General features: G+C 45.5%; 1 protein-coding gene across 1 annotated transcript in view; it reads right to left on the bottom strand.

Moving 5' to 3' along the window:
• Window positions 1-25,542, bottom strand: part of LOC311230420 (uncharacterized protein) — a gene marked incomplete at both ends in the record, with an annotated part of 41,852 nt that overhangs the window by 1,729 nt on the left and 14,581 nt on the right. Inside the window, 3 exons of the mRNA XM_084316691.1 lie at window positions 1,058-1,161; window positions 3,662-3,875; window positions 4,087-4,247. Of these exons, the coding sequence (XP_084172817.1) occupies window positions 1,058-1,161; window positions 3,662-3,875; window positions 4,087-4,247 (479 nt within the window). The remainder of the gene's footprint in view (window positions 1-1,057; window positions 1,162-3,661; window positions 3,876-4,086; window positions 4,248-25,542) is intronic.

Here is a 25,542-nt window from a genome sequence, read left to right on the forward strand (position 1 = left end):
TGTGTGTGTTGGATAGGTCTACAGACTACGCTAGAATCGTGTGTCTGTGATGTCTATTTAGATGGCAGGAGGGATGCCTGAGTTGGAATTGTGTCACATTTTTCTTTATGAATCATTTTGAATTCTCTTAAACCATGCAGCTGACCAGAAACCACCTATGCAAATGTTCACATGACTAGCTAAGTATTTGGAATTCAATAAAAACCAAGGTCAAACAACTTGTACAGTGAGTATATTATGTGACCAATATACAATACCAATAATACCAGTGGTAGAAACCATTTTTACATATGATAAATATTGTACCTATTGAAAGTAACGTTTTGTACTTTACTTGAGTATTTCCAATTCAGGGAACTTTGTACTTTTTCTCCACTACATTTCAATGGACATATTTCACTTTTTACCCCACTACATTTATCTGAACCCTGGCATTATTAAAGGGAAACAAATGCATCCAAAACATGTCTTAAGTTGGTGAAGATGATGTACTTTCAAATTTGAAGCATGATGTAATCAAAGCTAACATATTACTGGACCACATACAACTTTAACATAACTATTAGAGGTCAATGGATCGAGGTTTGAATGCTCCCAAACATTGAAATACAGGAACATCATATATCATAGTATAATTATATACTTTTACTTTTGATACTTTTACTTTTAAGTACATTCAATATCAGATACATTTCTACTTTTACTTCAGTCAAATTTTGAAGGGATTCACCTCGCTTAAAGGTATAATCTGTAATGCCGTCAAACAGTGAGTTTAGTGATTTATTATACTGTGAAGTTCTCCAGACCTCTCTTGGCAAAGCTTGAGGTGTGGTCAGCAGTAGCAACCCCTCCCTCTATACCCACTGAAATCCAACCTACACATCAGACAAACACAGAAACTGTAAACAAAGAGCAGTACCATGTTGTCATCGTTTGGCTACAGAGGTCGCTGTTTGACTACAGATTGCAGATTCGACCTTTAACTAAAAGAACTGTACTCCTTTCACCCCTGACCACACACAATGACCAGAATGCTGCCGTCAGTAGCAACACTTACCACTGTTTATCAGGGTACAGGCATGAGTCATACATGTCCTGGTAGATGGGAAGAGTCGTCATTCCTATACGGGCACTACGGTAGGGCAGCAGGGCAGCATAGAACTGGGTGAGTGAGATAAAAAGTACAAACTACAATAAATAACTAAATTAAATAAATTAACATTGAGGGGAGAACTCGACTTAAAAGGTCTTAGTGTACGTACTACCAGGAAAAGTCATTATTGCATTTCAATATGTGGAGTGAAACTGGAACAGTCTGAATGTTTGCAATGTCCAAATATAATACAATTCAAACAGAGTTATAAAGAAATTATTTTCACGAGGTACAGGGATGCGGAAGGGACAATTAACAGAATAAAAAAGCAGGTATTTATATACAATAAACTGTCTTCATGTGCAATAACATAAGTACAGTTGGAAGGAAGAGACATTCTCCGTCATAGTTCTCAGAGGCTTGCTCCACAAAGACCCAGATCACGCCCCCCCCCCTCTCTCTCTCTCTCTCTCTCTCTCTCTCTCTCTCTCTCTCTCTCTCTCTCTCTCTACACACATGCACGAACACACTACCCCCTCGCTCTCTCTCTTTCTAACACACACATGCACGCACACACACTACCCCCTCGCTCTCTCTCTCTTTCTAACACACACACTACCCCCCCTCTCTCTCTCTCTCTCTCTCTCTCTCTCTCTCTCTCTCTCTCTCTCTCTCTCTCTCTCTTTCTAACACACACACTACCCCCCCCCTCTCTCTCTCTCTCTCTCTCTCTCTCTCTCTCTCTCTTTCTAACACACACATGCACGAACACACTACCCCCTCGCTCCCTCTCTCTCTCTTTCTAACACACACACTACCCCCTTGCTCTCGCTCTCTCTCTTTCTAACACACATACTACCCCCTCGCTCTCCCTCTCTCTCTCTTTCTAACACACACACATGCACACACACACACACTACCCCCTCGCTCTCTCTCTCTACACATAACCTTCAACTTGTTCACACATCATTCACATACACACAGCCTTCTCATAATTATATGTCATTATCCAGATATCTCTCTACATCATATCTATAATTCCAAATATCTGGGTACATCATATCTATAATTCATATGACTGTATGTACGTCAATGCTCCACTTAGTTTAGTCTACTCTCCTGTATACATATACTTTAGCTCACCATTCTTTAGAGATCTAGGCTATAGGGCCATTGCTGTAATCTAGGTCTCTCCATGTTGCGACATGTCATTCTGTCAGACAGTAAACTCTGTTGTCCGCCTCCACGAATCATTTGGTCAAATTATTCCACATCAGACAGCAACGTTTAAGGGGAAGCTTGGTCGATTGTGGGCCAATCATTTGTCTTTCTTTTACCGATCATGTTGATCACCACCAAGAACATTTAGTTATTCATTCAGCTGTGGTTTAAACAGTATAGGCTTCCGGCTTTGCCTCTCATGTTGCAAAGTCAATTGTTTAAAATGACGTACAATGCATGTGCCCTAAAAATGGCATTTGTAGATTCCACAGAAGAAGTTGGAGTAATTCACTATTGTAGAGTAAGTCACGACAATTCTGTGGAATCTATAAATGGCATTTACCCCATCTTAAAGGACCATACCAGAAGATTGCCCCGGTCTTTAAAAACAAATGTCATGTTCATAGGTGTATAACGTGTCTGTTTTATAACGTGACTACCTTTCACACTGCCGTTGATGTTGTAAAGGGCTGAAATTTGAAAATCACTAGGCATAGGTAATTATGACCCTTGTGAAAACCACTGTCATTTATTTTCGCTAATGACAAGAAGACAGAATTACACCATAATTATATGGTCATTTAACCATATTATTTAAAATCATTAGCATGGCAGCAAGAGAGAATAACACTGTCTGGAAGTGCACCATTTAAACCACAAACAAGAGGGATAACAATGTTCTCAGTTGCAATCAGTGTGATCGATACTTGAAAAAGAATGGATGGGCAGTGGGCCAGGAGGTAGAGTGCTTGTCTGAAGGTTCCCGGCTTCTCCTGGCATCATGCCGATGTGTCCTTAAGCAAGACACTGAACCCCGGTACCCTAACTGCTAACTGAACACCCCAAGGAGCAATTTGCTGCCCTGCATAATTGCCTCCACCGTCAGTGTGTGACCGAACGTAAGGCAGCAGTTGCAAAGCGATTTGGATAAAAGCGCTATATAAATGCAGCCCATTCACCATTATGTGTCCACAATTGCCAAACCTTCTGGTTAATTGCCAAACCTTTTAAGATAAGATAACAATATATTCCTTTATTGATACCTTGGGGAAATTCAGGCATCATAGCAGCATGGGGGTGGGGGGGGGGGTACAAGTAATAGAAGACATGGTACAGGTCATAGAATTATAGTACAGAGTAAAAATTTTAATAGAATAAAAAAAAGGCAGTGTAAATAATATAATTAACTCTGGATATGCCCTCTCAGTTAAACTTTAGTTACAATGTATATAATCTAATATTTAATCTAATATATAATATAAAAATGCTAACATCTTGCCGATAGAATCTTCCCGTTAGCATGCGTCACTGTGGAGGAAAATGTGGACTCCTCATACATACACGTACCTCTTTAAAGATGTGGTTGAGAGTGCCGGAGATGTCTCCATACTCCAGCTCCATGTGCATGCTGTAGCTGAGCAGGGCCAGGCAGCCACCAGGCCTCAGCACCCGCTCCGCCTCCCGGAAGAAGCGCTGGCGGTCGAACCAGTGGGCCGCTGTCATGGCCGACACCAGGTCTACCTCACCGTCGGCAAACGGCAGCTCCTCCGCCGGACACTGCCTAAAGGTCGGGGGTCATGGGTGTAATTGAGTGTGTGTGTGCAGGAAGAAGAGTGCAATTATTTAACCACCAAAGATTGCAATGTACCGGCAAAATAAATTGAACTTCTCAAATGGTGACTGACTTACAGCTCTGTATGCTAATGAATAGCCTTATCGTGATATGGATTTTAGACTAAATGACAACATAACAAATCCTCCCTCAACCTGACCTGTAGGAGACATTAGGCGGGTTGCCATTGGCCAGCGCCATCTCCAGCTGGGCGTGGCTAATGTCTGTCCCGACCACCTGGGTGAAGTGAGGAGCCAATAGGATCGTTCCCTGTCCTGAGCCGCAGCCCACATCCACTGCCAGGCTGAATGGTTTCCCTCTCTGGTGATTCCAGATATTAACAAAATATATTATGGACATAACAAACAAAACAACTGGTCTACATTATGGACATGTTGATAAAAGTGTGGCAATGTAAAAATATATTGATTGATTTGTATTTGTTGCAATTTCCTTGTCAATATGGGTATACAAGGCATCTAATCGGTATATATATATTTTTTATTCTTCTTCTTCTTATTATTATATTTGTTAATTACCCAGGATAGGTTTTCAGCAACTCACAGAATTCCACACATTCACACCTGGAAAAAGCTGTCCAGGCACCAGGAACTTTAAGCTGAATGAAAAATGAAATAATAAAATACAAAAATTGTATTTGCACATTGTGTGTACTTTTTTTATCAGCTTAAAGCTGCTGGTATCTCTGGGAGTCTGTGGAAAACCTTTGTCGCGCGTACATGGACTTGAAAAGTGATGCAGAGCTCGCTCTATTTCTGCTGAGCAGGTACAACTCACTCTTGCTAATGTATCCGAAGTTGCCTACTTTAACTTGCAGCTTTAACTTTTAACACCCAAAGTTTGGATAGACTCCCCCCGAGACATGGCACGGAGGATAATCGATGTCGACGCGGGGTGGAACGAGGAGTTAGCCAACACAACAGTGCGCTGATCTAAACTAAGACCCCATTACACGAGATATACGATCCCTGCGAGGAAGTGTCACCTCGTGGCGGCACCTCTCTCCACGCTGCGCGAACCCTGCCCTACGTAATTACAGAACCGGGGACTGACTGATCGAATTGAACGAATTGCTTTGACGTTTCATCTTTAAAATATGGGCTGCTGCTGCTCACCAGACGGAACCACACGGCGCTAGAGCAGAACAGTTCCGTTCAGACGGAGCCGTCTCATGCAATGCAAACAGAAAAGGTCAGCATAACACAACAGAGCTCTGAATCTTATTTCCATTAAGGCCTGCAGTCCTTTAACTCATTGACCGCCATGCTGTTTTCCCATCTCTACTCAATGGCGCCAGCGTTATTGACCATTTTCGCGATGTTTGCGGACCCATTGTGTGTTCTGTATTATAGCTATGGAGACAATAGTATGGCTCATTTGACAGGTATTGTTTATAGTCCAACACTGACAAACCAGTTAATTTCTACATACTTTAGTTTGTGCGCTATTCCACGCTAAACATTGGCCCTTTCCAAAATAATCCAGTATTTTTTTCTAGATTGCGAGATATGACGTGTTATATACATATGCCCAAATCGTTCGGGTTGCTCGCCGGAAACTCCAAATATTTCCAAATCAAAGGTATATACCATATATTGTTACGAACGGGTAAGTGACTTCCAAGTTGTCGAGGTAGAAGAACGAGACGGAGAATGTTTTACTATTCCAAAACAGTTGTACTGTTTATTAACAGGGGAAAAGCATATACTATAACAGGGAGAAGACAATCTGTCTGTGCTTGTCCAGCGGTAGGTACGTCCGTAGAATTAGGTGAAGCTCTAGCAAAGAACAAGGAATAGAGCAAATGTTAAATAGGTCACATTCTCAACATTCCACGCTGTCAATGAGGAGCAGCAGTCTGACAGCCAATGACAGCACCCAGGTGTGACAGACAATTAGTGATGACAGCAATCAGTGGTGACATACAAGGTGAACCATAACAACAGGAGTGACCCAGGTAGACAGTGGGAGACAATCCTAAGGATGATAGTCTCCCGAATGTTACAATATATATATGTTTCTTCACAAAATCATCAAGGGGGGTAGACCTAAAATAGACCTAAAATAGACCTTACCATAGTCAGAAGGTACTCCAAAATGAATAATTCCAGTCCTATCGCGATCGCAATTACTCGTGGGCATGGCTATCATACGGGAAACAATAGGTTTGAGGCGATCAAATCTCAGACCGATTGCTGTGTCCTGATTCCCTTTGAGGCGGAGGAGTTCCTGCAGCCAGATTCACAGAGAGAGAAAGACCCAGAGACCAGAGACCCAGTTCAAAAGGTACTGCCACCTGGCAGGATTCGATCGGCATTGCAATTATAATGTAGGCAGTTGTAACGTTCTGGGTTTCTAGGTCTAGGAACCCTACTGTCTTTCTGGAGTACTTCACCTGGTGGTTGGTATTTGCACTTATTGATGATCACTTCTGGTTCGCTGTCACTACACTGATTACACTGATTGAACTGTCACCACTGGTTGCTGTCACTGGCTGTCACTATGCCGTCACTAATTGTTGCCTTGGAATGTCAGGAATGTGGCCTACTGTTTCCTTTTCTCCTTGTCGGGTCTTCAGACTGTCCTGCGTGCAGACGGAGTAAGAACGAGTGCTGACCTTCTCGTTGCTGTTAACTATTATCTTGTATTTGCCTTAGGTCTGTTCTCTCAGTTGACGCCCGGCGTCTTTCTCATGCTTTACTTGCATTGCTCTGTGATCTTACTATTAAACACACCCTACTGAAGAAGAGCAAACCATATCTCCGTCTCATTCCTTCCTCTACTATTGGAACTCAAATGTCCTACCTGCACCGTAACAGGCAGTGGTGCCAGGGAGACACAGGGAAGTCCGCACGAGTGTTTAGAATGGGGATCAAAGGAAAAATATCAAAGGGTCTAAAAACGAGAAAACTCGTTTTTGGCGCTGAGCGGTTGGATTTGAAACACGAGTGTAACTGAGGGGTACAATTCCCTGACTGTATTACTAGATATGATACTTACTACCACTACCTTTGTACTTAATATTCGGCCACCCAGTACACGGCATAAATATATTATGATGAACACTGTCACGTAGATGAAACGGATCCAACACAAATGTACGAATTAGAAATAGGTCTTTATTTCTACACAGCGATGGTGTGTAGAGCAAGCACTTAATCAAATCAATCACATTTATGAATGGGAATTAGTATGCACTTTTATGGCAAGAGTATTCGTCGGTATATCAATAGAGAATGTCCAATCTCTGAAGGCGCAGGTGGTACATATACGACCTGGAATAGTTTAAGGAATAACAGCAATGATACTTTAATGATTATATACTGGATACACTAGGGGGGGTTAATCCGGTCGCTTGTAAGCCGACAGGAGTAGGAGGGGGGGGGGGGTAGAATCCGGCTGCCTCATCCGGCCAAGGGTATCCCAGGTGAACCCACTGTAGTGCCGTTCAATGCGCCGGCGATCCTTGGACCACAGATGAAAGCAGGTGGACTCTTTGTGGGCCGGCGTCATCCGGTCCACGGAGGAGAGACGTGAAGCGACCTCGTCTTGCAGAGCGTCTCCTCACCTTGCGTCCTCTCCAGGGGGGGGGGGGTTCCAACACACGGCAGTGTCGGGGGTCTTTATCCATGGAATAATCAAAGTATACAAAGCATAATCCGTGCCTGGGAAGGCGGGCTGTCGTCGGCAGAATAATCCGGTATACAGGTCCACTCGCTCGTCGGCTCTGGGGCTCCTCGGGTGCAGCTTCACGTGGGGTCAACCACTCTGGATAAGCAGCCAGTTCTCTGCCCGAAACGATGGGGTACTGACTACGGTAGTATTCTCACCGCACGAAGCACTATATATTAACAGACTATTATTAGCTTAATAGACTACGTCCAACTCGACGATATAGTGCCAAATATGACTATTCAAATATTAATATACACGATGTCTCAATACCGATGGTAGGTGAACTTGGCCTTACTCCCACACGTGGCGTCGCAGGGAGGCTTTACGTCTGTGACTCTATTGGAGGGTAAGAAACTGAACTGAAAAGGAAGTCCTACTTTAGTAGCGCAGTATATATACGCACTATGAACAAATAGTCCCATTAGTGGTGCGGTAGTCAGATTCCTACGCGGAACTAGGACTTGTTCGTACATGTGGAGCGGTACGTTTGAACTGGGTCTGAGGGGTATGGCAGCCTGGCACCAAGGTCTCGACCAATAGTAGAATGGAGACTATTATGGGATGTTCAGTAGGCTAGAATGGATATTCAATGCATATTGTACAAGGAATATACAAGGGATATCAGGGAATATTAGAGAATATACAAATACAATTAAATATATATATATAAATAAATATATATATTCGGTTTAATCTGGCCCTTCACAACAGCCACCCCCTGATTGGTCCCAGACCTAATCAGTTAAACAGAGACAGATTAATCGCGTTGTCTATTTACACATAAGGGTTTGCTGTAGGGGTCAGTTAACTTCACAAAGTCATAGGGTTATAGGGTCATGGTCATCATCGATTGTGTCTGGGAGTCGGGGCAGTTCTATGAGCCTCGCCACAGGACGGGTGTAAGTGCGACCCTGGACGAGCACTTCAGCTGCTCGGACCTTGCCGTCGGCACCGGTGATCACTTTGCTTACGCGGCCGGCCGGCCACATAGCTCTGGGCAGTGATTGATCAATAATCATGACGACTGTTCCTTCTGTCAAATTGTCTCTCTGGGCTCGCTGCAGTAGAAGCAATTCTGCTTCCTCGTAGTTAGCTGCTGACATATCAGCGGGGGACTTGCACTCCGGGTGGTACCGCAGGAATGTTCTTTGTTGTGCACTCTCTATGGACGTGCAATCGTCTATGTTAGGGTCGGTGGAGGCTACGGTGCTCAATCCACAGAACACAGACTTCTTATTTTCCACCTCCTCTGGACTTGCTTCCCTCGGGATAGGCATGGGCCACTGTCCTTCCGGGAGTCTTAGGAATGCGGGGCCGTCACTGTAGACATTGCGACGGGTGAGGTCATCCAGGGGCATCCCCCGGGTGATGACGTCAGCTGGGTTCTGTTTTGTATCAACGTAGCGCCACTCTGTTTCTCCGGTTAACTCTTCGGTTAAGTCTTGAATCTCGGTGACTCTGACTCCCACGAAGACTTTGTACTTGCATGAGTCCGATTTGATCCAGGCGAGTACCGTCGTGGAATCTGACCACAGGATTGTTCTAGACACCGGTATGGTGAGCTCACGTTGGATGAGCGTGGCTAGGTGCGCTCCGGCTAGGGCTGCGCAGAGCTCTAGACGTGGGATAGATTGTTGCTTGCGTGGGGCTATTCTCGAGCGGGCGAGGACAAATGCTGTGTAGATCTCTCCCCCCTTCTCTTGGGCCCGCAAGTAGGCTACTGATCCGTATGCGACCTCTGAGGCGTCACTGAAGACGTGTAAGTCCATTTTACATGTCTCTGGCCTCACCGTGGGTGGGAAGTAGCTTCGGCGCATATTAACGCCTGGGAGTGAGTGGAGCTCCATCTCCCACTCTCTCCAGGTGGATGCAAGATGTGCGGGAATGGGGTCGTCCCAGCCCTGGTCCTTGTCCCACAATGCTCGTACAATCATTTTTGCCCTGGTGGTGTACGGTAGAATACATCCTAGCGGGTCATATTGTCGGGCGAGTGTTGTGTACACACTCCGTCTGGTGGTCGGCGCCGCCGCCGGCCTTCCCTGCTCCGTAGTCAGGGGCTTGTGTCTGTAGTGAAGCGAATCTGTTTTGAATCGCCACACCAATCCCAGGGTCATCTCCTGGGCTTCTCCCGGGATTGTAGCCATCCAGGTCTCGCTGCTGGCTGCCTTGTCCTCGGAGGAGAGGCTGCGCAGTACTTGCGGATCGCTGCTGGCCCACTGCCTGAGATCAAAGCCGCCTTTGATCAATGAGGCGCGGAGTTTAATCAGGAGAGCCTCGGCTTCTTCCTGGGTTGAAAGGCTTTGTAGACAGTTGTCTACGTAGAAGCTGTTCTTTACGCTGTGTCGGACCTCTTCGTCCGCTGCTGGGTCCTCTGCTACATGTTTCTGTAGTGCAAATGTAGCACAGCAGGGGCTGCACGTCGTTCCGAAGGGGAGGACTTCCCATTGGTAGATGGCTGGGTGCTCATCTCCTGGCTTCTCTCTCCATAGGAACCGTAACAGGGGCTTGTCCGCCTCTACTAATCTCACCTGCAGGAACATTCCTTTAATGTCCCCGCTGATGGCCACCTTTTCCTGGCGGAAGCGGAGTAGAACGCCGAGTAGGGAGGGGCCGAGTGTGGGACCGGGCAGTAACTCTTTATTCAGATTTTGGGATCCGATCTGGTAGCTGCAGTTAAATACTATGCGGTCTTTACCGTTGTGATGGACCTTGTGGTGAGGCACGTACCACGATTCAGTGGTCTGGTCAGCCTCTTTAATGTCCATCTTTGTGACGTGTCCCGCTGTGATGAGCTTCTCAATCTCAGCGCGGTATACACTCTCTTGGGCGGGGTTCTTGGCTAAGCGCCGCTCCGTGTTCAGCAGGTACCGTTCTGTGGCGTCTGTCTTGGCGTGGAAAGTAGGCATTCCTTCTCGCCGCAGGAGTGGCGTGGCGTATCTCAACACGCCGTTGACCGGGACTCTCTTGGTCCCTGTCTCGAGGAGGTGAATGGCGTAAATGTCATCTTTAGAGCGAATGTCTTTCTTTCCGTTCTTAAAGGGCATTTGTTCCAAGGTCCATAGCCGCTCTACGTGTTGCAGGAGTGCGGTTTCTCCCTCTGTGACTCGGGAGTGGAGACATCTAGTGGCTGTACTTCGGTTGAGAGATTTGGCGAGCGGGCCTTGGAGAGTCCATCCCAAACGGGTCTCGACTGCTGCAGGACAGCCTCGGGGTCCGGTATGAACCCGGTCTATCGGGACAATGAGGTCTGCATGGTCGGAGCCTATCAACAGGGTCGGCAGAGCATTGTCTATGAGCGGGATCGGTAACTTGCGCAGATGTGCATATTTCTCCATCAGCTTGGCGACGGGGTATGTGTACCGCGACAGTCCTATTTCTTGGCTGGTGAAAGCGTCTGTAATCTGGTACCGTCGCTCAGGCTGGCCGCTTGCTGCGATAGAGAATGAGACATTCTCGCCCTTTATCGTCTTCAAATCTCGTCTTATTGTCCGAATTGTCATTTGGGTTTCGCTTCCCCGCAGCCCTAGCTGGGCCGCAGCGGAGGCGAGCAGAAGGGTCTTCTCTGACCCGTCATCGAGGACGGCGTAAGTGTCCAGGACTTTATTCTGGTAGCTTAGTGTCACACGCACTACTTTTAGGAGTACTCGGGCTCCACTGCTGCTGGCGGGATCGATGTACATGACGCTCGCTTTGCTGCTGGATGGTGCGGGTGAAGGGCGCCGTCTGTTACTGTCGTGAAGTATGTCCAGATGGGCTCCATCGCACTTGGTGCACCTTTTCTTTAAGCGGCATTCGGCTGCCATGTGTGAGCGCGCACAGCGAAAACAGCGCTTGTTGGACTTTATCCATTGACTTGCTTCCTCCGCGTTCAGCTTGGGGAAGGAGTCACATTGCGCTAGCCAGTGTTCTTTCTCACAGTAGGGGCACACTATCTTCCACTTCTCCGTTCTGGAGGGGGTACTGTGGCTCCTGCTGCTCGGTACTGACTCCGATTGGTGCATCACAGTCACCGATCTTCTTCCATCATTTAGTCGTCTGGTTCCTTCTCTGGAGCCAGGGGTGCTCCGTCCGAATGTATCTAGCCGTAGGCTGCTGACTTCTCTCGCCAGGAAGTCTGCTAGATCGAGGAGGTTCGGTTCGGGGCCATTCGGGTCTCGGTGGTCCCTCTGTCGCCTAAAACGCTCCTGTCGAGCGGGCGGCAGCTTCTCCAAGATCCTTTCCACATTTGAGTTGGCGTAAAGTTCATGCCTCCCCTTCTCTCTCTGCGCTCCCAACATCCCTACCAGGGACTGCACTCTGATGGACAGGTCGTCCAGTGCTCGATTGTCTATTGCTGGGGGTAAGCGGTCGATGTGTCGGATCTCCTGGATCACGTAATCCCATATGCGCCCATACCTCTGGTCCAATGCTACCAGCGCTGCTGTGTATGGGGTGGTGGAAGTCGCGTAGGCGAGCGCTATATTATGTGCGCGGGGCACCTTTAAGTGCTTCAGTAGGATGGCGTATTTATGGCGTTCATCCAATACATCCACCAACATGGTCTCCAGACACATGCGGAGTTCCGTATACTGGGCCCGGTTCTCTTGGGTGAAGTCGGGTACCATAGGCGGGCCAATGTATGACGCTGACTGTGGATACATCGGCGAGCGTTGGGGGAGAGGCCTCCTAGGCGAGTCTCCTCCCGCTCCTTGGTATGGGCTGGTACCGGCAGTGTACCATGGCCCGCTTGTCCAGGTGCTGTTCCTCGGTGCGGGTCGTGCGTCGTGCTCACCCGTGTATAGAGTCGGGGGTCTGTAGCGCAGCTCCGCGGGAGTATAGCCTGGGCTGTACCGGACCTCCTGGTCCGGTAGAGTACTGTGCTGTCGTCGGGCGTGGTTCTCCTCCTCTTCCTCTTCGTCTTCAGTTAGGTCATCCAGTGCTTGTAGTCTCTGGTTTAGCCTCTCCACAGGATATGCTGCTCCTTCCCGGTTGCTAGGTCTCGCTTGGACCGGTGGGGGGAGGTGGTCTGTGGGGGGTATAGACCTCGTCTGTTGGTCAAGTTCAGGGTTGTTTACTCGGCTAGGGGATGCCGCCCTGGAGGTGTGTCTAGACGAGTTCCTGGAGCCTCTGGCGGAGGGAGAGGGTGTTGTCCGTCTGATCAGCTGTTCTATTAGTTGCGCTTGCTGTCTGTCGCGCTCTGCGTCCCGTAGAGCACCAGCAGCTGCTCGCTGGCTGTCTGCTCGGTCTCGGGCCACATTCTCTTCTCTCTGAATGCGTCTTAGTTCTAGACGTATATGCTCTTCTTCGTTCCGCTGCTGGATCTGCAGTCGGTTGCGTTCAGCAGCGGCGTTCAGGCTGATGAGGAAGGCCTGCTGTAGGGTCCTCTCTGCCTCGCTGGGAGAAGGCGGTTGTATAGGGGAGCCTTCCCTCGGGGTACTCCTTGCGGAGCCTTGGAGCTCTATCTCCACGGTGCTCTCCCCGTCTTCTTCCGTGCCGAGTTCTCTCTCGGTAGCGTTGTATTCCTCCCGGGACTCATCGGGGACTACTTCTTCAGTACTGGCGGGGTGTGAAGTCATGTCTGGTTCCCACTGGTCCCCACCGTGAACTTGGTCAGTTACATTAGAGCCCGTAGGGGCCTCTATGGTCGGGGTAGTCTGGGCGTTGGGGTTAGACATACTTTTACTTTCTAGTTTTACCGCGTTTACTGTTAGTAGAAGACTAGGTTGTTGACTGACAGCGTAAGCCTCTAAGTACTGAGGGAGCCGTCGTTCGCGCTGCGGGCGTTGGTTAGGAGGATCGTTTCGTGGAGTGTTCATCATAGGCCATTTCAATATTAATAACACTATATTAATATTACACTAATTACCCTCCGGCTCGAAGGACCAATTGTAACTGAGGGGTACAATTCCCTGACTGTATTACTAGATATGATACTTACTACCACTACCTTTGTACTTAATATTCGGCCACCCAGTACACGGCATAAATATATTATGATGAACACTGTCACGTAGATGAAACGGATCCAACACAAATGTACGAATTAGAAATAGGTCTTTATTTCTACACAGCGATGGTGTGTAGAGCAAGCACTTAATCAAATCAATCACATTTATGAATGGGAATTAGTATGCACTTTTATGGCAAGAGTATTCGTCGGTATATCAATAGAGAATGTCCAATCTCTGAAGGCGCAGGTGGTACATATACGACCTGGAATAGTTTAAGGAATAACAGCAATGATACTTTAATGATTATATACTGGATACACTAGGGGGGGTTAATCCGGTCGCTTGTAAGCCGACAGGAGTAGGAGGGGGGGGGGGGGGGTAGAATCCGGCTGCCTCATCCGGCCAAGGGTATCCCAGGTGAACCCACTGTAGTGCCGTTCAATGCGCCGGCGATCCTTGGACCACAGATGAAAGCAGGTGGACTCTTTGTGGGCCGGCGTCATCCGGTCCACGGAGGAGAGACGTGAAGCGACCTCGTCTTGCAGAGCGTCTCCTCACCTTGCGTCCTCTCCAGGGGGGGGGGGGGTTCCAACACACGGCAGTGTCGGGGGTCTTTATCCATGGAATAATCAAAGTATACAAAGCATAATCCGTGCCTGGGAAGGCGGGCTGTCGTCGGCAGAATAATCCGGTATACAGGTCCACTCGCTCGTCGGCTCTGGGGCTCCTCGGGTGCAGCTTCACGTGGGGTCAACCACTCTGGATAAGCAGCCAGTTCTCTGCCCGAAACGATGGGGTACTGACTACGGTAGTATTCTCACCGCACGAAGCACTATATATTAACAGACTATTATTAGCTTAATAGACTACGTCCAACTCGACGATATAGTGCCAAATATGACTATTCAAATATTAATATACACGATGTCTCAATACCGATGGTAGGTGAACTTGGCCTTACTCCCACACGTGGCGTCGCGGGGAGGCTTTACGTCTGTGACTCTATTGGAGGGTAAAAAACTGGACTGAAAAGGAAGTCCTACTTTAGTAGCGCAGTATATATACGCACTATGAACAAATAGTCCCATTAGTGGTGCGGTAGTCAGATTCCTACGCGGAACTAGGACTTGTTCGTACATGTGGAGCGGTACGTTTGAACTGGGTCTGAGGGGTATGGCAGCCTGGCACCAAGGTCTCGACCAATAGTAGAATGGAGACTATTATGGGATGTTCAGTAGGCTAGAATGGATATTCAATGCATATTGTACAAGGAATATACAAGGGATATCAGGGAATATTAGAGAATATACAAATACAATTAAATATATATATATAAATAAATATATATATTCGGTTTAATCTGGCCCTTCACAACAACGAGAATACTCGTTTTTGGCACAGAAAGAGCTAAAGGAACATGCCAACCTTATTGGAAATGAGCTTACCGTCTTCTACAGAGTCGGACAAGAAGATAGATACCAGCTTAGCACAAATGAATGGAAGCGGATATGGACCAGCTAACCTAGCTGTTGGCCAAAAACACTTCTCCAGGAGTTTTAAGCTAGGCTAGTGGTCCATATCTGCTTTCATTCATTTCTGCTAAGCTAGGCTAGCTTTTAGCTAGATAGCTTTCTACTGAACTGAGAGGAAATTGGTATCTATCTTCTTATCTTAACCTCTTAAGTCGGATCGGCCCGGTAACGGCCCGAGATTTATTTCACGTCACAAATAGATCAATACAATCCATATTAAGTGATGTTGCGTTTCTTTTTCAAATGTAGCCAAGAGTAAAGACCCTAACCCTGTCAAAAAGGCAGTATATTCTCATCACTACGTTTGTTTACCAATGATTTTAAGTGTTATTAGCGAAATATGAGCTTACAAAAATCTCTGCGCATTGCACAGGAAAATTGACAATTTAGATGAAAATAAAGGAAGCTGTCATGAAAGAGGAGACCCAGGGCTTTCGATGGACGATTTCATAAAACTACACTACCCAGCCATACCAGCCGCCGACAACGGAAGTCCAACCATTTTTCTCTTCGAAATATTGCAGTGATTTTCGTGTTTATATCTCACGGGTCAAACAAACCTCAGCGTTATTGCCATGAAATACAATGTATATTGTTTCTTTACATTATACAAATGTAACTGTACTTACAGTAGATTTCATTCACAGTCTTTGCTGCCCTGTAACGGGTGCCTGGTCGTACTAAATCCAGATTTAACTCTGCCAAAGAGTTAACTCTGGAAAGAGGAGATTTGGGCCGATCCATGACTTGGTTTATTTGATCAGGGACAGTGCATATCAATCAACAGTTTTACATTTATAAATGAATACAAATAAAAAACTGTAAATATGCCAACATTAGCAGGGTTGCTAGTTTTCAGCTGTAGTCCCTGGGCTAGATGTTAAAGCCAGAAAATAAACAGAAAGATAGAAATACATTAAAACGAATATAGAAACCATTTAAAACATTTAAAACATATTCTGTACATTCACTCACTAGACATTCTTGCATCTATCAGATCATGCGACATACAAGGACATTACATGGTCAGGCGTAGCAGGTTAAAAACAAATCAAAGCCCATACACAAACAAGCACTGCACAGGTAGGCGGCACACACAAACAATCAGGACAGTCAGGCAGCAAGCATACGGGGCTGGGCAGCTGGACTGCGACGTGACTTGCTAATGGTCACAGACCTGATTTTCTATCAACCATGTTTTGAGTGTGAAGGACCTGAGTGTATCAGTACTGCGGATGTGTGATGGGATGGTGTTCCAGAACTCAGCAGCTCTAATCGAAAAGGCCGATTTACTGAATGAGCTTTTCCTCCCTGGGATGATGACGTTTCCCTCCATTACTGTTCTTCTGGTGAACCTGCTGCTTTCTGTGAAGACCTGTGAGAGAGGTGGTGGTGGGGCCAGACCGTGTTGGATTTTGAATATCAGGCTGGCATCTCTGAGTTTCAGTGTGTTTTCCCAGCTTAGCAGGGCATGTTTTTTGAGGAATGCGGTACAGTGGTGGTAACGAATGGGTTTCTTATCTAGCGCTTTCAAAGCCTGTTTATAAACTGAGTGAATTGGTGTCAAGGTGGTTCTACAGGTCTGAGACCAGCTGGTTATACAATAAGATGGGACATAATTACAGTTTAATTAATTAAAGTTTGGCTGTTTCCATGTTGAGAGAGTCACGGATGTATTTGAAGTTGGCTATGTAAAATATTACGGCCTGTGTGACCTTTTTTTACCTGCTTCTATATTCTATTATATTCATATATTCTATATTCATATTTCAAATTGCATGTGTCCGGATGGCAAAATTCAATACTGTATCTACAAAAAAACCTGTAAATCATCTGCCCTTTGTTCATTTGCTTAGATTCTTCATACACCTGACCTCAGGAAGGTGCTGAATGGGCTCAGTGGCAATCTCTCACTTTAGGTCAATGTTAGCATGGTCTTATTCACCGTCAAAAATGAAGAAAAAAATTATAAATAATAATAATTTATATTCTCCTTTGGTTCATTACTCAAGTATAGTACAGACTATAGACACAATATTTCTGACACTGGGAATACATTCCCTGAGGTCCATAGATGTCCCTAGATAAGAACATGCAAAATGGACCTTCTAGAAGTGGAGAAATCTTCCATTTAATTGGGTATGTACTTTTAGGCGGATTTTCTGAAAATATGGCTACGGTTTAAGAGGTTAAAGGAGTCGGGGAGTAATAAAAACAAAAAACGATCATCCATAAAAAAAATACTGAAATCAAGCATATTCTTCTTTCAAATCAAATCAAATTAGCTAGATTACACAACACATTTTTGATTTTTTTTTATCCTCTTTTTCTCCGCCTGATTTTCTGTGCTTTTTCCTCCCATCCCAATTTAGGCTACGTTTAGACGAGCGTTTTGGGATGGAAGTCTGAACAGAAACCGCAAAAGTCGTCTTGCGGTTTCACTTTTAATTTTGCGTTTAGACGAGCGTTTTGGGGTGGAATTCTCTGTGCAGACGAGGCTGTAACAACTCGAGACAACGGAGCCCCGCTGTCACACGATTGGCGCATATGTCACATGACGTGCTGTGAAGACCCGCCCTACTCTGCCTCTGATTCGCAGAGTGTGGGTGGGGAATGTGATTGGACCAAAGCAGAGTCACTTACAGACAGTGGGTCCAGTGAGTCATAATAGTTGTGATAGCCGCGGGACAGATTCTTGTGTATTTAAAAGTACTGCCAATGTAGCCTTCAGGTGATCGCCATGGATAGAATCAGACATGCTTTGTTTACGCTTCTAGGCTACTGGCGCATGCCTGTGATGTAAGCAGTAGGCGCAACGAGAGCCTTGACGACCATTTCGTCATCGTTTTATGCGGTTTGACAGTTTAGACGAGAGCGCAAAGGTTTACCGTTTCTAGGAATTCCACCCTGGAAGGTGGTCTCACTTTTTTACGGTTTCACCCCGTAAAAACGCTGTTTCCGTATAAACGAAAGGCACATCTGAAAAAAAATATTTGCGGATTCACCTGCTAGCGTTTCCGTCTAAACGGGGCCTTAGTCATTATGCCAATTCCCCCCTCCCCTACCTGGTCGTTGTGCGCATGTGCCCCCTACTGGTTGGTACAAGGGAACCCTGAAGTCTACCACATGCTTCCTCCGACACATGCGGAGACAGCCAGCAGCTCTCTTTTCACCTGACAGCGCGGACTCTCATTGGTGAAGTGTAACTGTCTTGTCGTACAGAACTTGTAAGTCGCTTTGGATAAAAGCGTCAGCTAAATGACTAAATGTAAATGTAAATGTAACGCGTGGGAGGTCACACTGCCTTCACCACTTCCTGTCTTTTGCTGTGCAAGCGCCCTGACCTGACCTGTAGGAGTCGCTGTCCACAACGACTTTCCTCCCGCTAACTCAGCCAAACGAGTTAATATGACGGCTGGCCCAAGCCGGAGGCAATGCTGACACCTGGATTCGAGACCGGAGTCTCTCGCATTGGTGACGAGCGCAATCTCCGCTGCGCCACCCAGCCGCTTTTACACAGCAAATTTTGATTAGAATTTAGATACAATTTTGATTGACATTTATTGTCATTATACAGCACAAGTACAGTACAAGGAAAATAAGTTTGGCATCCAGCCAGAGTGCAAATGTAACAGTAAAATGTGTACCAATATACAATGTACAGGTGATTAAACTGGAGCATATATAAATTAGTACTACTGAGTAGGGGTGTAAAGGTATATCCGTACCGAACCGAACAGTTTCAGTGTGTACCGTACCGTACCGAACGGCTGTGTAGTGTACCGAACGAATACAACGTTATGTTAACCACTAACGACCGCTGTTTTTTCACAACCTAATAGTATTATTATTATTTTAAAACAATTTTACAAGTCGATTATTAATTTCAATATAGAATATTCGTTGACAGCTACAAGTACAATTAGTTACTGCACACTACATCACCCCTGAGTGGAACATGGAAAGCCAAACCTTGACTTCAAAACCAAGGTACGTACCGTACCGTGGTTTTTGTGTACCGTTACACCCCTACTACTGAGTAATAATGCTAATCAGATGTACGTACAGTGTTCTAGTATTATCATGTACAGTGATACAGGTAGACACTATGGTAGTAACTAGTAAGTCATACTGTAGTAGAAAAAATAAATATATATATATATATATATATATATATATATATATATATATATATATATATATATATATATATATCTAACCCTAACTAACCTTACTGTCATGCACTTGTCCTAATAAACTAACCTACACTGTAGCACTCAACACTTTGATGAACATTGTTACTCAGCTGATAGAGTTGTGCCCTTCCTGATGACTTGTCGTACAGAACTTGTAAGTCGCTTTGGATAAAAGCGTTCAGCTATATGACTAAATGTAAATGTAAAATACTCACGCACATCCACAGTGTAGTCACAGGTGCTTGACTCAAAAATTGATCTGTAAAGTTGCAAAAAGAAGTCAGCACACCGTCTGTAGTGTTCTCAAGTTTTATTCAAATAAACACAACATTTGGCAAAGGCCACAGGCCTAAACGTTGTGTTTATTTGAGTAAAACTTGGGAACACTACAGACGGTGTGCTGACTTCTTTTTGCAACTTTACAGTAACTCATACTGGCCAGTGGTATAACTGTGCAGTACAGGGGTCATATGCTGGTGAATATTTTCAATTAAAATAATTTCAATAAATTATATCCACAATTTTGATTGAACATCCAATGGGGAACGCCCTACCCACAGCTGTAAAGGAATGTGAATCACTACCCACCTTCAAAACAACTCTAAAAGAGCACCTACGGGAGACTGCAATTCGAAACTGGCCCCTGTAAATGTCCAAACCCAACCAATGTACAGTTCCCCCACCCCGCCTAAACAACCCACCCCACCCACCCAACCACCTCCAATGTACAGTTTCCCCCCCCCCCACCCCCACCTACCCAACATCCTCCAATGTACAGTTTCTTCCCCCTCAAATGTATATACTCTCTTTCTCGATTATTTTTGTATCACAAACAGTACTGTATATTTGTAGATCTGGTATGTCATAAATGTCTAGATGTAGCAGTACTGTCTATCTGTATGTCATGTAAGTAAGTAAGTAAGTAAGTAAGTAAGTAAGTAAGTAAGTAAGTAAGTAAGTAAGTAAGTAAGTAAGTAAGTAAGTAAGTAAGTAAGTAAGTAAGTAAGTAAGTAAGTAAGTAAGTAAGTAAGTAAGTAAGTAAGTATTTATAAAGCACCTTTCATACATGTCATGTAGCTCAAAGTGCTGTACACAAACATAGGCATATATAACGATAAAAGCAATAAAGTCACAGTGATCAGTTAAGATCAATGGTTAAAAAAATATATAATTCAAAGAAAAAATATACCCTGATATAAACAAGACGGAAGTGTTAGGGTTTGTAACCGACCCCAAGCGCAACGGCACAGAGAGAGTTGTTTCAGAGTTAGTCAAAGCAAGGGCGTATTTATTCTCAGAGTCACAAGATAGAATTAGGTTGAGCAACAGAACAAACGGGGAATCTGGCATGTGAAGAATGTTGCGGCTCTGCAGATTCTCCCAGTAGGTGGTGGTGAGGAATTAGCTTCGTACGGGGAATCAGGTTCTCCACAGGGATACTTCACGAAAGTCCTGGGGAGCAACAGACAGGGAACAGCGACGGGAAGGACAGGCAGAATGCAGGGAATATTCAAAACGATCCAACATCGATATTAGGGGAATCAGGGTATATAAAGCCAGAGGGTGCTGATGACAAGCTGTGACAGCTGCGGGATGAAATTGATCATTGCTCCAGAAGCGTGTGGTGGGGAGAGCACCAATCAACACGGCATCTTACAGGAACGGAGCGTGTGGTGGGGAATGCAATTAATTAACAAAATACCTTAAAGGAACGGAGCGAGTGGGTGGGGAGCAGACCAAACCTCACAGGAAGTCTTTCTCTGGTCTGCATCCCCTTAACAATTGTGTGTATTGAGCTGTACTAATTTGTACCCATTCTGCAATCTGTTAATAAAATGTTCAATCAATCAATCAATCAATCAATCAGACGCCACTAGGGGGCAGAGTGGCTAACCTTGAGGGCATAACTTACTGTATGAAGAAAATGACTGGGTGAGTGACATTGCCAGTCTTTAAGGTGCTTCACATCTAAAAATCACTATAAAGCATAACCCTTAACCCACCAAGATAAAACTGGGGACATGGCATTGACTTACATTCATTCCCTACTATTTGTATTTTGTATTTATTGGTTTAAAATACAGAGACAGTGCATATTAAGGAACATTTTACTGTAAATATGCCAGTTTAGCCAGGTTGGCTAATTTTCAACTGTAGTCTCTGGGGCAGGTGACATGAGCACTACAATAATTCAAACACAGTAGGAATCAGTAGGTTACAATCCAGTTGATACATCACATGACAATACACTAAATACATTTAAAATACATTAAATACATTAAAATACATCACAACCCCTCAGTTAAAATGGTCACACACCATCTCTCAACCATGATTTTAAGTTCGATTTAATTAAATGTAACTTTGATACTCCCTGAGCCGTGTTGGCAGACTGTTCCAGGTGTGGGCTGCTCTCACAGAAAAGGCTGCCTGATTAAAAGCAGACCTCCTGTTTGGGACTACACAGTCCCCTCTAACAACAGACCTGGTATATCTGTCAGCAGATGCTTTCTGTTTTATGAAAGTACAGAGGGGGGGGGGGGGGGGGGGGGGAGCCAAGCCATATAGGATCTTATAGGTAAAGGCATCTTTGAATTTAACATGATTGTCCCAGCTCAGTAGATTCTGGTTTGTTATGCTATGACAATGGTGGTGGCTGTTTGTTTTCCTGTCTAGTACTTTCACAGCCTGATGGTAAACTACCTGTACAGATCTTAGTGTTGTACAGGAGGCTTGTGTCCAGCTAGTCAGACAGTATGATAAATGTGACATAATAATGGCATTAAAATACAGCGCTGCTGCTTTTGTTGACAGAGAGTTTCTGATGTGACGGAAGTTTGATAAGTGAAACGTTGTGTTGTTTACTACCGATTTGATTTGTTTTTTAAATGTAAGATTGGAGTCCATTTTTATCCCGAGATATCTATATTCGGACACGACTGTCATAGTCATAGCCCCAGGGGCGTAACTTAGGGGGGGGGGGGGTCCCCGGGAAAAGTCCCCCGCATGATTTCAGAATGCACTTATTGCCCCCCCCCCCCACGTTTTACCGTTCAAAGATAATACATGCACTCGACCGCGGCGACCGCGCGGCCAGCACTGTGCTACAGTACTTGTCTTTGCATAATAATAGCGTACATGTAGTACATGTAGTGATTGTTAATTGTACATAATTCACCCACGGAACTATTGTTAGGAACAAGAGTTCCGCTCGAACATTATACCTGGTGATGGCACTACCTGCCATCACAGGTCAGTCGACTGCAAGCAACGTAGTTGCGAGCGAACGCTTGCAAAAATGTGTTAAAAAAAAAAAAAACATCTTTGATAGCTTCTTTGCAACAGGGAAATACCATACTTAAAATATGGGTTTATCGCAACAGGTGACTCTTGCGTGTTCACATGGCAACACGTGGTAATGACGCATCTGTGTTCAAGTCGCAGAAGATAAAGTAGTAGTTGCATTCAACAAGAGTGGACATTTGACAAGGACATGTTTCAAAGTTGGGATTTTGGAGGATCCGAAACAATGGGCAGGGCTGCATTATGGTGAGTTGTGTTTTAATAATAATAATACATTCGATTTATAATACACCCGCCGAGGTGCTACAAATCAAATGCCCACCCTACTGATCTGTTCATATGTTATAATAATAATAATAATACATTCGATTTCTAATACACCCGCCGAGGTGCCGGAAATCAAATGCCCACCCTACTGATCTGTTCATGTGTTATAATAATAATAATATATTCGATTTATAATGCGAGCACCTGCATTACAATCAAATGACTGATCTGTTATGTGTTATGCACCCGAGTCTCGAGAGGCACTTTATAATAGAAAAAAGACAGTGCAAACATGTATATGTCGCTTACAGTTTATTATGCCTATGCAGCTTGTTTATTTTGACAGAGTTAAACAGTTTTCACTAGTATCATTATATTAAATTAGCGGATGTGCAGCCGGACAAGCCCTGGCTCCACGATGACCACCTCTTACAAGAGGCGCCACCGCCTGGGAAAATGCGTATTGCACACCTGGTATTAGAAAAAATAAATAGGTAGGGGGGGGGGGGGCCCTACCCCCCCCCCCGTGACGTCACTGACCACGCCCCCTAATATGTCCCCCCCACCACTAGCAACAAAGTTACGCCACTGCATAGCCCATAACCTTAACAAACCCTAACCATAACTGTAACTGAGGGGTACAATTCCCTGACTGTATTGTTAGATATGATATTTAATACCACTACCTCATGTACTTTAACTTCTGGCCACCCAGTACAAGATATAAGTATGATGAACACTTTCCCACCTGATGAAACGAATCCACACAAATGTACCAAATCGAAGGTTTAATACAGCAAAAGGTGTATACAACGGTCACTTAATTACATTTATGATTTGAAATATGAAATATGCACTTTTATGGCAAATGAGTACTCGTAGGTAAATCAACATTGAATGTCCAATCTCTGGTTACGCAGGGAGTAAGTATACAACCTGGAATATTTAGGAAAACGATAGCGATGGTACTTAGATGATTATAGCTGGATACACTAAGGGGGGGGGGGGGGTCCCGCTGGTTGTAAGACAGTAGGAGGGGGGGGTTAGAGAAGCCGCTGGCGGTATCCCATCTGGCCGACGGTGTCTTGGGAGAATCCAAAGTCTTGGACACGGTGCCCACAGAACCTCGGGCCGCAGACGAATACAGCTGGACCCTCTGTGGACGGTAGCTGCCGGTCCACAACGGAGAGACGTGAGGCGACCTCACTGGTGTCGAGCGCCGTCTCACCTGGAGTCCTCTCCGGGGGGTAGTTCCAACACTCCGCAGTGTTGGCCTTTATCCATGGAATAATCAAAGCACACAAAGCATAATCCAAGCCGTGGAAGGCTCGCCGTCGTCCGGGTAGAGTAATCCAATATACAGGTCCAGTCGCTCTTGGCCCGGAGCTCCTCGGATGCAATCACCACTAGGGGTCTGACCAGCCTGGTTAAGCGTCCAGATAACGTCAGGAACGATGGGGGTACTGATAACTTTAGAACTCTAACCGAACGATGCACCATACATAAATAGACTATTATTAGCTTAATAGAATACGTCCAACTCGACGGTATAGTGCCAAACTATGACTATTCAACTATTAATCTACACGATATCTCAATGCCTATTCTGGGGCCAAGTAGGCCTTACTACACCGCACGTGCGTCGTGGGGAGGCTTTGCGTCTGTCACTCTGTTGGAGGGTAAAGAACTGGACTAAAAGAAAGTTCTACTTTACTTGCGCCGTATATATATGCGCTATGAACAAATAGTACCATTCGTATTTCGCCCAACATATTCCTGCGCGGAACCGGGGCTTGCCACGACATGTTAGGCGGCACGATTGAACTTGGACCTAGGGGTATGGCAACCTGGCGCCAGGTTCTCGTCCAATGGTAGAATGAAACTATTATGGGCTGTTTAGTAGACTAAAGGGATATTCAATGCATATTGTACACGGAATATACAGGGGATATCAAACGATATACAAATACAATTAAATATATATATATAAATAAATATACATATTCGGTTTAATCTGATCCTTCACAACAGCCGCCCCCTAATTAGTCCCACCTAATTAGCTAAGCAGAGACAGATTAACCGCACTGTCTACCACTCAAGGTCCGCTGTAAGGGTCAGTCAACTCACAAAGTCATAGGGTCATGGTCATCATCGATAGTATCTGGGAGTCGGGGCAGTTCTATGAGCCTCGCCACGGGACATGTGTAGGTGCGCCCTTGGACGAGTACTTCAGCTGCTCGGACCTTGCCATCGGCACCGGTGATCACTTTGCTTACGCGGCCAGCCGGCCACATAGCTCTGGGTAGTGACTGGTCAATAATCATGACGACTGTTCCTTCTGTCAAATTGTCTCTCTCTTTTACCCACATCTGGCGGGTCTGTAGAGACGGTAGGTAGTGAAGTAGGAAGCTGCTCCAAAACTTGTCAGCTAGTACTTGGCTGTACCTCCACATTCTTCGGCCGTTCGCTTCTTCAGGCCTGTACATTGTCTGGGGTAGCGCGGGGTCCAGCCGCCCCATTAGGAGTGTGTTGGGGGTGACTGGGTCGACATCTGCTACATCACTGGAGACGTAACCGAGGGGCTTTGAGTTCAATACTCCCTCGATCTCCGTGAGGACTGTCATTAGGACTTCCTCCGCCACAGTCTGGGCTCCGAGTACGGCGTACAGGGCTGTCTTTATAGAACGTACTT

Source organism: Notolepis coatsorum, assembly GCF_963971535.1.
Source record: "Notolepis coatsorum genome assembly, chromosome: 1".
Taxonomy (NCBI): Eukaryota; Metazoa; Chordata; class Actinopteri; order Aulopiformes; family Paralepididae; genus Notolepis; species Notolepis coatsorum.